The sequence below is a fragment of the Pimephales promelas genome, chromosome 5 (genome assembly GCF_988280905.1).
Source record: "Pimephales promelas chromosome 5, fPimPro1.hap1.1, whole genome shotgun sequence".
In the NCBI taxonomy this organism is placed as follows: Eukaryota; Metazoa; Chordata; class Actinopteri; order Cypriniformes; family Leuciscidae; genus Pimephales; species Pimephales promelas.
Genome location: NC_142773.1, coordinates 20,731,033 through 20,745,909, shown reverse-complemented (window position 1 = coordinate 20,745,909; position 14,877 = coordinate 20,731,033). Strand labels below are relative to the sequence as shown.

Sequence of the window (14,877 nt, the reverse complement as noted above, 5' to 3'; positions counted from 1 at the left end):
TGACACTGACAAATGATAGGAGTGATATTTAAAAATAAAATGAAGCAATAAGTTTAGCCTACAGCATTAAAAAAAAAAAGGAAATAAAATGACAAAGAAAAGCAAATGGCATTTATTTTATTTTAGAATATGAGTTAAGTTTTAAACACATTCAAACTTAATTCATATTTTAAAATAAACAAAATAATTGAATGAATCAATGCATTTTTAAACAAACAAATAAATAAAAATGATAAATAATTCATAAAAAAATAAAAAAATAAAAAAATAAATAAAATCTAAACATAAAAATGTAAATAAATAAATCACTTTTTAAATGGACAGATTGATACACATATATAATAATAATAATACAAATAATACGTTTATTTTATATGGCGCCTTTCAGAAAACTCAAGCAAAAGCAAAACTTTACAATAAAGTACAAATGTTATCTATATTAATCTGTCCATATAAAGTGATTTACTTAATTTTTTTCATGTTTAAATTATTAAATTGACTAACTTAATCCTTAATTTTATTTTATTTTCGTTTTATCTCTCCATGCTGGCATACTTGAGTGTTTTATTGTTTTCATAAGTCTTTTCAAGGCCAATTCTAAGTCAAGTCATTATTCTCTCTCAAGTGGGCGTGAAATCTTAAATCCCTGTTAATAGTTATTTATATGCTGCAGGTTCGTTTCATACAACTCTATTATTTCGAGAGGTTGTTAATTGAGCAATAATTGTCTAAAAGACATTATTTGAGGTTTTACTAGAATCTGAAGGTCATTTGATTTTTAAGAGAATGTGATTGCATTTCTGCATCTACTAAATGCGACGACCCCTGACTTAAACCTGACCCAACCCAACCCTCACAAATTGATATTAGCATGTTTCACTATATATGTCAGGTCCTAAAACATGTTTTCTAAACTTTTCAAAAGCTGCAAACAACTGAGAAAAAAACAAACAAACAAAGAATGAAAACAACACTTTATGTTGTCATTACAAGTACATGCAGTGACATTTACCACCGCCAGAGGGCGCGAGAAGCTCGTTTTCGTTGCTCCCGAACCGACTGAACACGGCGGGGTTCCCGTACACAGATCCCAAACACTAAACAGGTGGTCATACACCGCTACACAGCGCCCGACCGCCGCGATGAAACTAAACGGGTACCGATTGTAACTTACAGTAACCCGTCAAGGTGCTGAACCAAAGATTATTAATGATCTGGGCATCAGGGCACTGGAGCCTTTGATCCCGAGTTTCCCTTGGATTCGGAAGGTCTAAGGAGAGTTGGAACTATGAAAGTGACGGTGTGTTTTGGAAGAACTCGAGTCGTGGTTCCTTGCGGAGATGGCAACATTAAAGTGCACTGGCTCGTTCAGCAGGCCGCGATGCGGTACAGGAGAGCGATCGCTAAGGTGAGCTGCTGTTTCAGTGTATCATCTGATTGTCCTTTGGAAACATAGTTGCGCCGGTGAGGGCTGCAAATATGGCGGTGTAGAGACGGAGTAAGTGAGCGGGGGAAGGGATTGGGACAGTCCGGACACTTCAACTACACTAAAGAACGGATGTATTCACAAATGAATAACGTTAAGGCTTTATGCGTTTTTACCCTCTTTTAATGCGTTGGGTCGTCTTCTTTGTTCTTTATGCCTACAGCAGATTGCTAGTAACCAGTAAGAAATAGGGCAGAAATTAAGTAGCCTAATATAAGAGAGAGCGAAGTTTACTCCACGTTTCAGATGTTATTGCCCTACTTTGGGACCCTTGAGAAATTACATAATTTACCAGGGTGCAATATCATGTACTTTGACTTTTTGTTTACATGGCGGGTTGCTGCAGCTGACGCGTCCTTATGCTTTTTCTAATGAAAAATAAAATAGTCATGAGAACTTTTCTCATGTGAGTCCTGCGCTTTGTTACAATGAGTTAATGAGAGCTGCTGCTGCTGCAGCTAGGCTAACAGTGATCACTGTGATATGACTTATACACGGTTGGCACCGTTTAAACCTGGTTACAACATTTTTATACTTGGAGAGAGCGACGCGACAAAACCGCAACGCTGTCGTTGAGGAACCAACAAAGCTGTCTGTGTAGCGCGAGACAGAGCCCACTGTCCGCGCGCCTAGTTCTGGACGTTCAGCTTCGTTGATTAAAAAAAGTTTGCGTCTGTTTGGGGCGTTTGAGGTAGCCTAGCTTCTCTCTCTCTCTCTCTCTCTCTCTCTCTCTCTCTCTACATAGCAAATTTAAAGTTTTTACATACACAAAATGAACAGGGCTTAATAATATCACAAGACATGTCATAGACAAGCAGTGTCAGTCAGACTAATAGAAAATGTTGTTTTATTTTACATAATGGGTTGACCCCCTCATGGATGCTATCATGCTGAAATGGTGTGATTTTTTTTCTTTCTTTCTTAGTTAAAGGTAGGGTAGGCAATTTCTTTTAACCACTTTTTGTTATACTGGTTGAAACTCTCTTCACGTCCTGATAGCAATCAATAGTAGAAGTGATGTAAATATTAAAACATGTACATTATTTCTTCTGTGGAAGTCTCAGGACCAAATAATTTTCGTCCAATCATTGCATTCGGTCACACATCATCAACGCGTTCCTTACGGCTATGCAGAGTTCCTCAGACTCGAATTTATGCGTTTCTGTGTCAACACCATTATATACCATAATTGATTTTCGTTTTTGCCTACCAACGGATATGAAAACAAGATAATCGACGTCGATTATTGTGCCACTGCCGCATTCCGTCTCGTGCACCTTCCTTTCCTGCATATGCAGTGGAACGTGCATAAGCGAACTATACTTAGAGCTTCAGATACACGCCTAAACGGTCAAATACACACAAAATTATGTCAAAATGACGTCTTGACAAGTATTCTGTTAAACACAGTCAGTTTTGGAATGTTAAATAGTTGAGAAAGATAATGAATGTTATGTAGGCTAACAGTATATTGGATCCGTGCATAAACTCTTAAAGTGACAGCAGTCCCGCTGTCATGTTAAATCTGTCATCTCTATTATCTCCATTAAATAGACACGCATACACATACACACCTCTGAATGGATAGAAATGTCCTCGGGATACCGCATCACTTGCAAGACGCAACTTGGATTGGTTGTCAACAAGGCGAAGTCCACCATTCTTCACTTCTACAAACAACTACAAACAATTTTTACATGTCTGTCATTGGAAAGATCCACGTGGTGTCATGAATAATTAAGAGAGTGTCTTCTCTCATATGAAAACTCAATCTCATTAATAATTATGAGACACCGATGAGTCATCAACAAACTCGCAGTGCAACGAATCTTCAGCCACGATGAAGATTTTAAACCCATTTTAGTTTTTAAATGTAACCATTTTAACCCTACTATTAAATCTAACAGATGCTAACATTGTCTTCAATGGTGTTCAACACACATACCTCTGTTAAAATCTCAGAAAATTTGGTTTTGGGATTCATGACCCTTTAATAAAATAAGAAATGACAAAGAAAATCACTCTCTGCTCTTGACTGAATTAGTTTTATAACTTTAATTCAAAGCATTAATTTGTATTTAATCTGTATTTAACTTTGTTGCGATTGGATCCAAGAATATTTATTCAGTAGATGTGTGTCCAGCTTGGACCATTTGGACTAGTTGATCTCCCAGAATACCTTAAAGTCAGATTTGCGCCGGTGGGAAATCAGGATTCAGAATCAGCAGCACTTAGTGTAATAGCATTCAATACGCAGATTTTAAAGTTAAATGTTCCGAGGCCTAGAGATTCAGCTCGATATGAAGAAGCAGGAGTGAGAGAGACAAAAGCATGTTTGTTCACATGAATAAATAATTTTCTCCTTTAGTAGCGGATGAGCAGAATAGTTTACATGTATTTACAGTGCTAGCCATCTGTGAGTGTGTTTGTGTGAAAGATTCAGTGTTAAATGAAAGTTATTGCCACTTTGTTTGCTATTAAAGAGAACATCTGCTGGCTGTTGCGCTGTGATGATGTAGAGTTTTGTCATAATGATATAGAGTTTTATTGAGACGAGCAGTTATTAAATTCTTATGGAGTGTTATTGTTATGGCAAATCTGAGTTAAGGATGGCCTCTGAGAAGTTTGAGCCAACTATCAATTGTCCTTGGCTGAAAACGTAAACAATTGGAATTGTGATCAGTATATTGAAAATTGTCACTGATAAAAATGTCACCAATGCTAAAATAACTTGCTGGCTATATAAGAGGCTTTTTCAAAAATATAAAGAATTTCTGAAAGTCATAGACGCATCAGTTAGGATGATTCATAAATGATAAATCGTTGTATTTCCCAGCCAAAATGCTTAATTTACAGCTGTCTTGAGATTACATTGTAGCTCTACTAGGCTATAATTAAAGCTATGGTTGAAATGGATACAATGGTAAATTATTTTATCATTTTGGTAGCCTAACACTTTACAATCAGGTTTAATTTGTTAAAGGGATAATTCACCTCTGAATGTGTATTTAAAATGGGTCATTTATGTAGAAGAAAGGTGACATTATTTTTGAATTTGGAGCTTTCTAGACTGAGAAAGCCAGAAAATGTATTTTTGGCTTATATGGATGAAGGACAACAACTCCCAGAATGCACTTGCTTCGCTGCCCTAGGAGGCCATGCCTACCAGTAACAGAGCGCATTAGCTAAACAACAAGTCTAGGCTACTAGTGAGTCGCCATGATGAGTTTGCCCAAAAATGTGTTTCAAAATCGTCCAAAATGTCGGATTTGGCTTTTGAGTTCTACAGTCACCATTCATTATGTTTACTGTGGCGAGCAGGACGAGGCTGAGGGCCGCGGGAGAATGACGCGAGGCTGGTGGCGTGATTACCAACGAGCGACACCAGTGAGACGCACCGGTCTCGTATCTCTAACGGAGGAGCGGGAATTTTCTTAGCAATGATAAAACACACATCAACCGATCGCTTGTTTAGCGTTCATGTAAACACTACATTCAGATTCACCAATCGGAATGAATTCAGTTAGATTGAAACAAAAGCTGTGCATGTAAACAATGAATGGCGACTGCAGAAAGCAAAAGTTGAATCCAGGAAATTTTGTTCGATCTCGACAGTAAAATCTGTCCGGGAAAAAGAGGATTGTAACCCCTTCTACTCAGCTTTTTCAACAGAACAAGAGCCTGCTAGCTTAGCTTCCAAAAACAAGATGGCTGACACTATGTGTTCATTCTGTGAGTGAGATCCCACCCTCCTCTATGGGTGGGTTGAAAAAATGTGGCAACAGCCCCTATTGGCTGTAGTCTTCAGCCTCTGGCCAAAAAAAATCCCCAGATTTTTGCGGCATCGAAGGATTTTTTTCCAGACAAAAAATACAATCAATCTCTCGTCTCAGGGGGATATGAGGGTGGAAAGCATGGCAATTCGAAAATACTGCAGGTTTTCTATCAATTCAAAGCTTAATGCTATATACATATACATATATGTGTGTGTGTGTGTGTGTGTGTGTGTGTGGGGGGGGGGGGGGGTCATTGAGCCCTTCTCGTTGAGCCCTTGTGTGTGAGGTGTGGAGCGTTGTTATGATAATTAGCTGATATTATGCTGATTTGGAGTGTTGTTATTATGAGGGGAAACTAAAGTCAGTATGATGATGTGGCATGTTTGGGGTGTTGTTGAGATCATTTAGCTGAAATTGTGATGGTGTGTGGATTGTCGTTGTGTGATGTTGCTTTATTACAGGGAAGTGGAGTGCTGTTGTGATGGAGCTGATATGCTGATGTCCATTTGTACTAGTTTATCACATGCAGGAAATAGAGTCATGTGAATAATTAAAAACGTTGTCTGTGCTCTGAGAGAGAAAAACAGGCAGAAACAGGGACGGTGTTTGTGAATGTGTGATCTGCAGTGTCCTTGGTTCTGTTATATTGTCACTCTTTTCATTGCTTTCCCCCAATACCTATGCTACTCTTTAACTACATTCAGCTCGCCTTTTTTTTTTTCCTTTCTTTCTTTCAGCCGCTCTTTTTATCAAACACACAAACAGAGATGTTCTGTGTGAGACTGTGGGGTTCGGTTTGTTGTCTGGGATTATTATCCATCAGAGCACCAGCACACATTATTCCTGTCTGTTTATAATCTCTGTATGTTTTACATTTTAAGGGTTATTATTAGTCTGTGTGTATGTGTGCTGTATTGGATGGGCCCTATAATCCCTGTTTGGATCACAGTGACCTAAAATATGTCAACAGATTTACAAAAGAAATATGGAAAGGCGTCAAACTGAAAACAAGAGTATTTAATGTAATCTTGTATATGAAATTGAGCTATCCCAGCTGATCACTCCTCTGGTCTGTTGCTGTGTGTTGGCAGGTTTTCGGACGCAAGTGTTCATTCATGCAGCAGCTGTGCCTATAGAAGTGGATTCTTTCTGACTGTCTTTTTTGTATTATGGTGCTTTTTCTTTTAGCTTGAAATCTTTTTGTTGACATGCTGTTTGAGAAATGCATGTATAATGAGACAGAAATTGATCAAGCGTTTAGTAGAATATTGGATTTCTATACATGTGAACGCAGAGGGAGGTACGGCATATTTCCCTCATTCAGTGAGTCAAGTGAGTTCAGGTCAGCGTGGGAAAAGGTCCATGAGAAAAAAACTGATGAATGGTATTAATGGAACAACAGTTGTTAAAAGTGATTTCACTATTGTTTACAACAGGATCTGCATTTTCATGCCTGGGTTAAAAAAGATTTTTGTTATTAGTGATTTATTAGATAAAAAAACAACAACTTTGTGCATCAAAACGACCTTGATTTTCAAAATTCAACAAATGACTCGGCCACCAAATAAACTTCATAATTCCATAAAATACTTTTAATGAACTAACTACACAAGAAGCGTTTTTAAAGTCTTCAGCACATTTTATAATCACCCAAACAGCAAATATAGTTAATCCCTGGAATATTAGATCTAAAATCGATACTGTAACAATCTTTTTTACATGATTTGTTACATTTATTTTCCGCTCAGCAGATTTTGACTCCTATAGATGTAGTAATCACAGCCAGAAGCCACTGAATTGTTTCAAAAGCAGATGCATAAAAAAATAAGTTGTGATCTGAATATGACTGGGAGGAGCTCTAATTTTTTTGAGTTCATTGTTAATTGTGATTTATTTATTATATACCCACCATCATAAATTTCTTCATTTTAGTATGTGTATGAAGATGTTATTGTAATTTGTGTTTAAATTGGACATAATATTTAGGGCTGTGAAATGTTTAAATCGCGATTAATCGCATCCAAAATAAAAGTTTTTGTTTACATGATATATAGTGTGTATAATTATTTTGTATAAATAAATACACACATATGCATGTATATATTTAAGAAAAATGTGTTATTAATATATCAAATATTTATATTTATGTATAATATTAATTTTGTATAAATATATATAAAGTATATAGTTTCTTAAATATATACATGCATGTGTGTGTTTTTATATATACAAAATAATTATACGCACTACACACTCATATATTATATAAACACAAACTTTTATTTTGGATGTGATTAATCGTTTCAAATCCCTATTAATATTTGATATAACATTTAAAATGTAAAGAATTGTTTCTGTAGTTTCTGTAGCCCTATGATTTTTGTTATACAACTTTTTTTTTTAAACGGTTTGGTTTTGAGAACTTGAAACTTGAGACTTGCTTAATGTTATTTAATGGAATGGAATGTATATATTATTGATTCGATTTTAAATCATTGATTAAATTAAGGTTTTGAAAATTATGAGATGAAATGAAAATTATTAGATGTGCTTTTTAGACATCTTATCTATTCACAATTAGCATGTTCTTCTCTCATTTAAGAAAAGTGATATGAAAACCCTGAAGAAAGTTGCTGAACCACTGCTATATTTATTCAATGTTCAGTGCTAAAACTATGACATTTGATGTGAAACAATCAATTTTATTAATAGCATACAGTAAAAATATTTATTTTGTATAAATGTTTCTATATGTCAGTCCGTCCATCCATTCAGCTTTAACAGGTAACCTACGAGGCCCAGGTCTCAGTAGCATGGTGTTCTAGGTGATTCCCAATCCTCCTGACACAACTAGGCTCTGTGCTCCAGGCCACCAGAGGTTTTGTCTTACCACAAAGCTTGTATTTGTTCTTATTGCTTTATAAAAGGGGGAAAAAAAGTAAAGGCTAAAGTATAACCTATAAGTGTGGATTGAAAACAGCTGTCAGTTTATGTTTTTAATGTTGTTTTTGTAATGTTTTTTGGCGTAGGAAAATCTTGACCTTGAGTTGTGATTGGCTTCCTCTTGTTTGGGGTGGGGGTGGGGTTTGATCCTCCTATTTCTACTGAATCCTAGATTTCTCCACAGGGAATGATGCTGTTGGTGTACTAGATGTATTTTGGAAAACAGTGTTAGTATGTTCCCTGTGGAAAGAAGCCCTCAGCCTCTTGCTAAACTTTCTTTGGAGTAACTCTCGGCTCAGAAAACACTGTGGCAACATTTCTGTTAAATATTGTGTTGCGCTAACAAGCATGTTCAGTTTTATGCTAAACAAATGAGCGTTAATCTGGCAGCATTTTATTAAGTTGGTTGTTCTACGTATTGTGGCAGTTTGGAAAGAAAATGTCCAGGTAATGCTTTTTTGCGTTTAAAAATAAGTACTTGCACCTAAACCTAACCAGTAATGTTAAAGAGCACCTATCATGGATTTTTGACAATGACTGTTCATGTAGTGTGGAATATAGCTCTAAGGGAATGAAAACAAAGATTTATATCTGAAAGTGCACCGTATATAAAGTTATTGTCTTTCAAAAGTGAGAGTCGACTCTGAGTCTATGAAATGAATTGTTTTTGAAACAAGTCATTAGCAGTTTCGTCGTGACGTAGATAGGTCATTGGCCGCTCCCAACAACTGCGCGCGCAGACTTGAAGTGACGTCTAGAACACATTCAAATACTTCAGCTGAATCGCATCATGTCGAGAAGACGCTGTGTTTTACATTGCAAAGACAGTTCAGCCACTTGTTTCCATTGTCCAGGGACGAGCATGTGAAGAATCAGTGGTCAGAGTTCGAGTAATATTTGCAATCCAGTGTATGTGGATCAGGTTCGTCCTCCTTCGAATCACAATCTGTAAGTAATATTAATAATGTTTGCTGTTATGTTTTCTGTAGCATGTACAATATAGTTATATTGTGTTGTGTGTGTTGTGTACACTCCACGCAGCTTCTAAGCGGGGAAAAGTTAGTTTTGTTTTTGATATTCACCAGACATTCATTGAAAAATGGCAATTACCTCCTAAACGACTTAGCCAAATATGACTTCGCTCTATATAATAAGCACTGTCCCTCAAAAGCCGCCGCAATGTGAGTTTCGCCGGGAAAGCTTGCTCTTGACGGAGACGCGAGTAAGGGACCGTGTGGAAAGTGTACTTTTTCTGACACGTTTGTTCAAACACTATATACAATTTTCAACACTTGACGAGCTATAATCTCCACTGGGGTGTGGCCACTTTTTCAGCATTTTTGAAATATTACCAGTGGGTGGAGTCAGGCTCTGACCAGGGGTTTAGTTAAATAAATAAAAAATGTTGTTTGAAAAAACTTTTCTTGTTATTTGTATTTTGTGTGCCCTCTGTGGAACATTATATTGTTTCAGTTTCTGTACATTTTGAACTGATGAACTATTTGTGGTTGTTTTCAGAGACGGTAACAGACTTTACTACAATTCTGTGGCCTGTGCTACAAAACTTTCAAAACATTGACGTATAGGTACATTTTTGGTACATTTACAGAAAGATCATCTCCGATCTAATGTGAAGAATTGGGTGAATTTATGGACAGAGTTGTGACATGTATGGATCCTCTTTCTGTACTTCAGGGCATTCTTGATATTACTGCAAGTCACAATTGTAAAATTGTGTAGTAAACCCCACAGAAAACAACTGACATAAATGAAAATGCAAATGCCTGTAAAATAACAGTGTGGACACAACTGTGGTGTAAAGTTCTCAGTACCGCTGTGGGTCATATACACGAATGAGTTCATTGGTTCAATGCTTCTTAAAGGGACAGTCACACATTATCGATGGGCAGCACTGACCCACGTGATTCAGTTGGTTAGTTGTCAAACATTCAGTGTCTGTTTAGGTGTAAATGTCAGAAGGACCCTGCACCTTCTGTTTAGGAAATACACATATTACTTTTAATATACTGTATGTTATTGCCAGTAATTCCCATTTCCATTTTTTTTGCAATAAGCTAGGATTACTAACATATTATGGTGTTAGTATGTATCAGTGTGAACTGACTATAACTAAAACGCTTATTGTAATTTGCAGATATAAAACAAGGCTTTATTTTGTCCGATTATGAACATTTGTTATTAGTTTTGACTGTTTATGCTGTTCTTTTGGGTAAATATTCAGAGCTTTGTCCCCAAAAGAGTGGCAAAGCCTGTCCATACAAGTGAACAGTGTGTGTGTGTGTTTGTGCAAGTTGTTTATCTGGGTGCCAAGCTATTCTGAATAGCATGAGATCCACAGAGGGGTATTTCAGGCTGCATGAAGCTCACCAAGGACTTATTCCTCAGGAGACGGCTTTTAGCAGCACAGTTTTTGCATTTGTGTGAATCTCCCGCTGTGTGTGTGTGTGCGCGAGAGAGAGGGAGAGGTGGAGGGATTGTGTCTTTATATGGTCGTGTCTGTAAGATCTTTGTCACGATATTTAAAACATCAGCTCTAATGTCGCTGGAATAGTCAAAGACGGCAGATTTCTGCTATAAGCAGCTTCAAGTGTTTGTATAAACATACAGGATTCAGTGTATATACAGGTGTTTCGTCAGCTTTAGGGGCACTTGTATGTCCCAGGTTTATCCCATTTTTCTGTTTTTTATATGAAACCTTCGTTTATATTGGTATGCTCTTCAGATACTTTTTGAATCGGGATGCCATGTCAGTTGATTTAATTGTGCGAGCTCAATGTTTCCCTCCATGTTTTTACATGTAGATGACTTTTTTTGTCATCTGCTGCTTATTTGAAGTTTTAAAAACACAAATAATTTGCAGATCTCAAAATTAATGTTCATTTTTCATACTGTACAATATAATATTGCGATGTCTAAATTCACTTTTAAAACAATTGCTTTTAGTTTTTAGTGTTTATTTTTAATTTTTGTTGACAAAATTGTGAAGATTTTTTTATCGGTTTGTCTGTACGGTGAAATATACCGTAGGCTTTTGAAATGTTTATTTGATGAAAATATTTACACCAATTGCGAGTGTCCTTGTTTTGCTACTAATGAAGTTTTTGCAAAAAATGACTGTGCTTGATCAAGATTTTCAGTAAATAACGACTTGAATTTTCTTCTTCACACAAAATGTAACAATAACGCATAATTCAATGGCTAATAAGGTGCTCTTGGGTCTTTTTTTGAAGCTTGACATTCCCACTCCTCATTCACATTTATTAAAGCAGTAGTTCACTTTTTAAAAAAAAAATTTGCTGATAATTTACTCACCCTCATGTCCTCCAAGATTTCCATGTCTTTCTTTCTTCAGTTGAAAATAAATTAAGGTTTTTGATGAAAACATTCCAGGATTTTCTCCATATAATGCACTTTAATGGGAACCAAACGTTTCAAGGTCCAAAAAGACAGTTTCAGTGCAAACTGTAAACTGTTGAAAGGGCTTTAAACGATTCCAGACGATGAATAAGGGTATTATCAAGCGAAACAATCACTCATTAAAAAAATAAATAAATAAAGTTTAAGTTTTATGTGCTCAAATGCTCGCCTTGCTCTGTTCTGTGATGCATGTTCGTGGCTCTCCTGTTCGAACTCGTTCATCAAAATTAACAAATCTTTTTTCGTGTCATTTGGCTCATTCAACAAACAAAATGAACGAATTGACTCGGGAAAAGATTCGTTCATTTTGATAAACGAGTTCGAACAGGAGAGTAATGAAACGCGCATCACAGAACAGAGCAAGGCGAGCATTTGAGCTTATAAAACTTAAACTTTGTTATTTATTTTTTAAATGAGCGATCGTTTGGCTTGATAAGACCCTTTTTCATCGTCTGGAATTGTTTAAAGCCCTTTCAACAGTTTGCAGTTTGCACTGAAACTCTCATTTGGACGTTGAACCGTTTGGTTCCCATTGAAGTCCATTATATGGAGAAATCCTGGAATGTTTTCATCAAAAATCTTAATTTCTTTTCGACTGAAGAAAGAAAGACATGGACATCTTGGAGGACACGGTGGTGAGTAAATTATCAGCAAAAGTTTTTTTAAAAGTGAACCACTTTAAGTGACTGGGATATTCTTACATGCCATTTTGTGTTCCATGGGAGAAAAAAAAGTCATTTGTGTTTTGTTCAACCTATTTAGATAATGACAGATTTATCATTTTTGATTGAGCTGTCCCTCTGCTGGACTGATGTTTCTGTGCTGAGCCTGTGACTGGTTTTACAAGGTTAACAGCCATTCTGTGAGTCTGTCCTTCTGCCTGCGGATCCAGCTGAAGACAGATGAGTGTTAACGGACGTTCTATTTTTAACTGACTTAGACGAGGCATTAATGGATGTGACTTAATTGAGTCTAGCTGAAATGAGTTTGACTGTGTGTGTATGTGCGTTCTGGGTAAGAGCAGCTCGGATGGAGAGCGAGTTTATGGGTTCATTCATTGTCATCTGTTCTAAAACATTGAACAAAGAAAGACGGAATGAAAGAATAAAATGCAGAAATGTGAAAACATCAGACACATTGTGTGTGGGTTATGTAAGAGTGCAGCTGTGCTACAGGGATTTGCTTCACTGTGCTGGTGTATGACGGGGAGAGTGGGCCAAAGGTTCAGAGATCCGAAAGCGATTTTCAAGGTGTTTTAAGCCTTGGTTGGTAAGTTTAATTAATTGTTTAAAGGATTCACTGTGAAAAAACACCCAAATCAAGATAACAAGGACACAATTTATTTTATTATTAAACTGAACCTGCAAACACAAGGTGGTATATTCATTATTATGATGATGATGGGAAATACTTTACTACAGATTTTATTGTACACTCTTAAAAATAAAGCTTCCAAAAAGGTTTTTGTTTGCAGTGATGCAAAAGAAGTATCATTGGTTCCCCCCAAAAAAATCCTTTCAGTGATCAATTCTGAAAAGATCCCTTTTTGTATTTGTGTAAAGGACCTCTATCCACTATAAAGAATGCTTTGTGGAATGGAAAAGTGCCGTCGTGGATGTTAAAGGTTCTTCGTGGAACCATAGATGCCTATAAAGAACCTTTATTTTTAAGTGCAGGTTTGGGATTAATTGCGTTTTCACAATATTCAGTGTGTAATCTTGATATTTATGCTTTTAATTTCCCCCCCGATCGGAACAACTAATTCCAGCCACGTATATAGACTGAAGCTGAAAGAGATTCTCTCTGTCCTGCAATGACCATTGGACTGTACTTTATTTAATTATTTAATTTTTTTATGAGGGAGTTAGTTGAATTGCTTTCAACTACATATGGAAAACCTTTTAATGCGTTTTGGCAGTTAATTTACACGACAGACAGCAGTTTTTTTGGGGGAAAATGAGTGTCAAAGTGCAGGTTTTTGCAAGCGTTTCCATTATCTGCTCCATGTAAACTACAAAAACGTGAGTTTGTGAAAACGTTGATGGCATGGGCATGCGTATTACATGTTCAGACTAGTGTTTCATTACAGTGACATCATCACCTACTGGCCTGGCATGAATAATACAGCATTTTTAGCCATTTTCGTGGATCCGTGTGAATGGGGATAGTTTCAACAATGTTGTCAAACTCAAATGAAAAGCGTTTCTGTTTTTAGTACATCGCTGGGATTAGACCCATCACTTCTCGAATCTCATGAAATATATTCTTAAATTTAAGTTTATCAGTTGAAAGTTTTTTTCCTGAATCAAATCTGCAACTAAAATGAATCTCTTCTCAAATCTCCTTTCCTGTTGAATCTTATTAAAATGAATCTTTTTTTTAAATGATTCAAATCAATCTCCAGTCAATTTTATTTGAATCTTGTATAGAATTTCTAATTGAACGTTATAGGATCACGTCAAAGAATCAAATTAAGGCATTTACTACTACTACTTTTTGATGATATTTGTTTATTAATGCCTACTATTAACTATTTTTTTCTTCTGTTTTTCAGTTTACAAATGCCTGTATTATCAATTTTTGGTTCCGAATGTGCCTTTGTAAACACGCTAGACTGACATCACTCACAGTTACGCTGTGTTCTCCGCGGCTGTAAAAGAAGTTCTTCTTTTCGTCTCGTGTTTTTAAGCGCAACAATGCGTTCTGTCTGAACGGGCCCTTCTCTGTTTTGCTTCAACGACAGATCCTGCATGTTACCTGGCACTGGGATGATACTACATCATCTCTCCTGTATCCAAAATATTCCCAAACCACGCATATTAGTTATTTTTGGCCAAGTCCTTATCCTGTCCTGAATTCACCTTCCCTGTTTCTGTGCTTTCCTCCATGTGGTAACAGTAAACCCACTCTTTTCTGTTCTCGCACTAGATTAAGGTGAGAAAGCACTGACAGAAAAGTCATGCTTTTACATCTTGTTTTTATTATGATTTCCATTAATCGCACAGCCCTGTGTATTTGATTGTATGTATATACTGTATATAAATATATATATATATATATATATATATATATATAATCATATGCTGCCTGTTGTCATAACTCTGCGAAATACATGGCATTTTTTGTTTCAAAATGTGACAAACAACGGTAAAGACGCATTCTGAAATATTTCAGGCGCCCGCATGCCTCTCTAGAGTAAACACTCATTAAGTCGAACATGAGTGTGTGTGAGTT

The 14,877-nt window shown here is 36.4% G+C and overlaps 1 protein-coding gene across 3 annotated transcripts in view; it reads left to right on the top strand.

Moving 5' to 3' along the window:
* Positions 1-1,060: 1,060 nt before the first annotated feature.
* pard3ab (par-3 family cell polarity regulator alpha, b) overlaps positions 1,061-14,877 on the top strand; it is an 86,433-nt gene continuing 72,616 nt past the window's right edge. For all 3 annotated transcript variants that reach the window (XM_089131108.1, XM_089131109.1, XM_039694821.2), the window contains exon 1: positions 1,061-1,408. In XM_089131108.1, the coding sequence (XP_088987234.1) occupies positions 1,289-1,408 (120 nt within the window). In that variant the 5' untranslated portion in view covers positions 1,061-1,288. The remainder of the gene's footprint in view (positions 1,409-14,877) is intronic.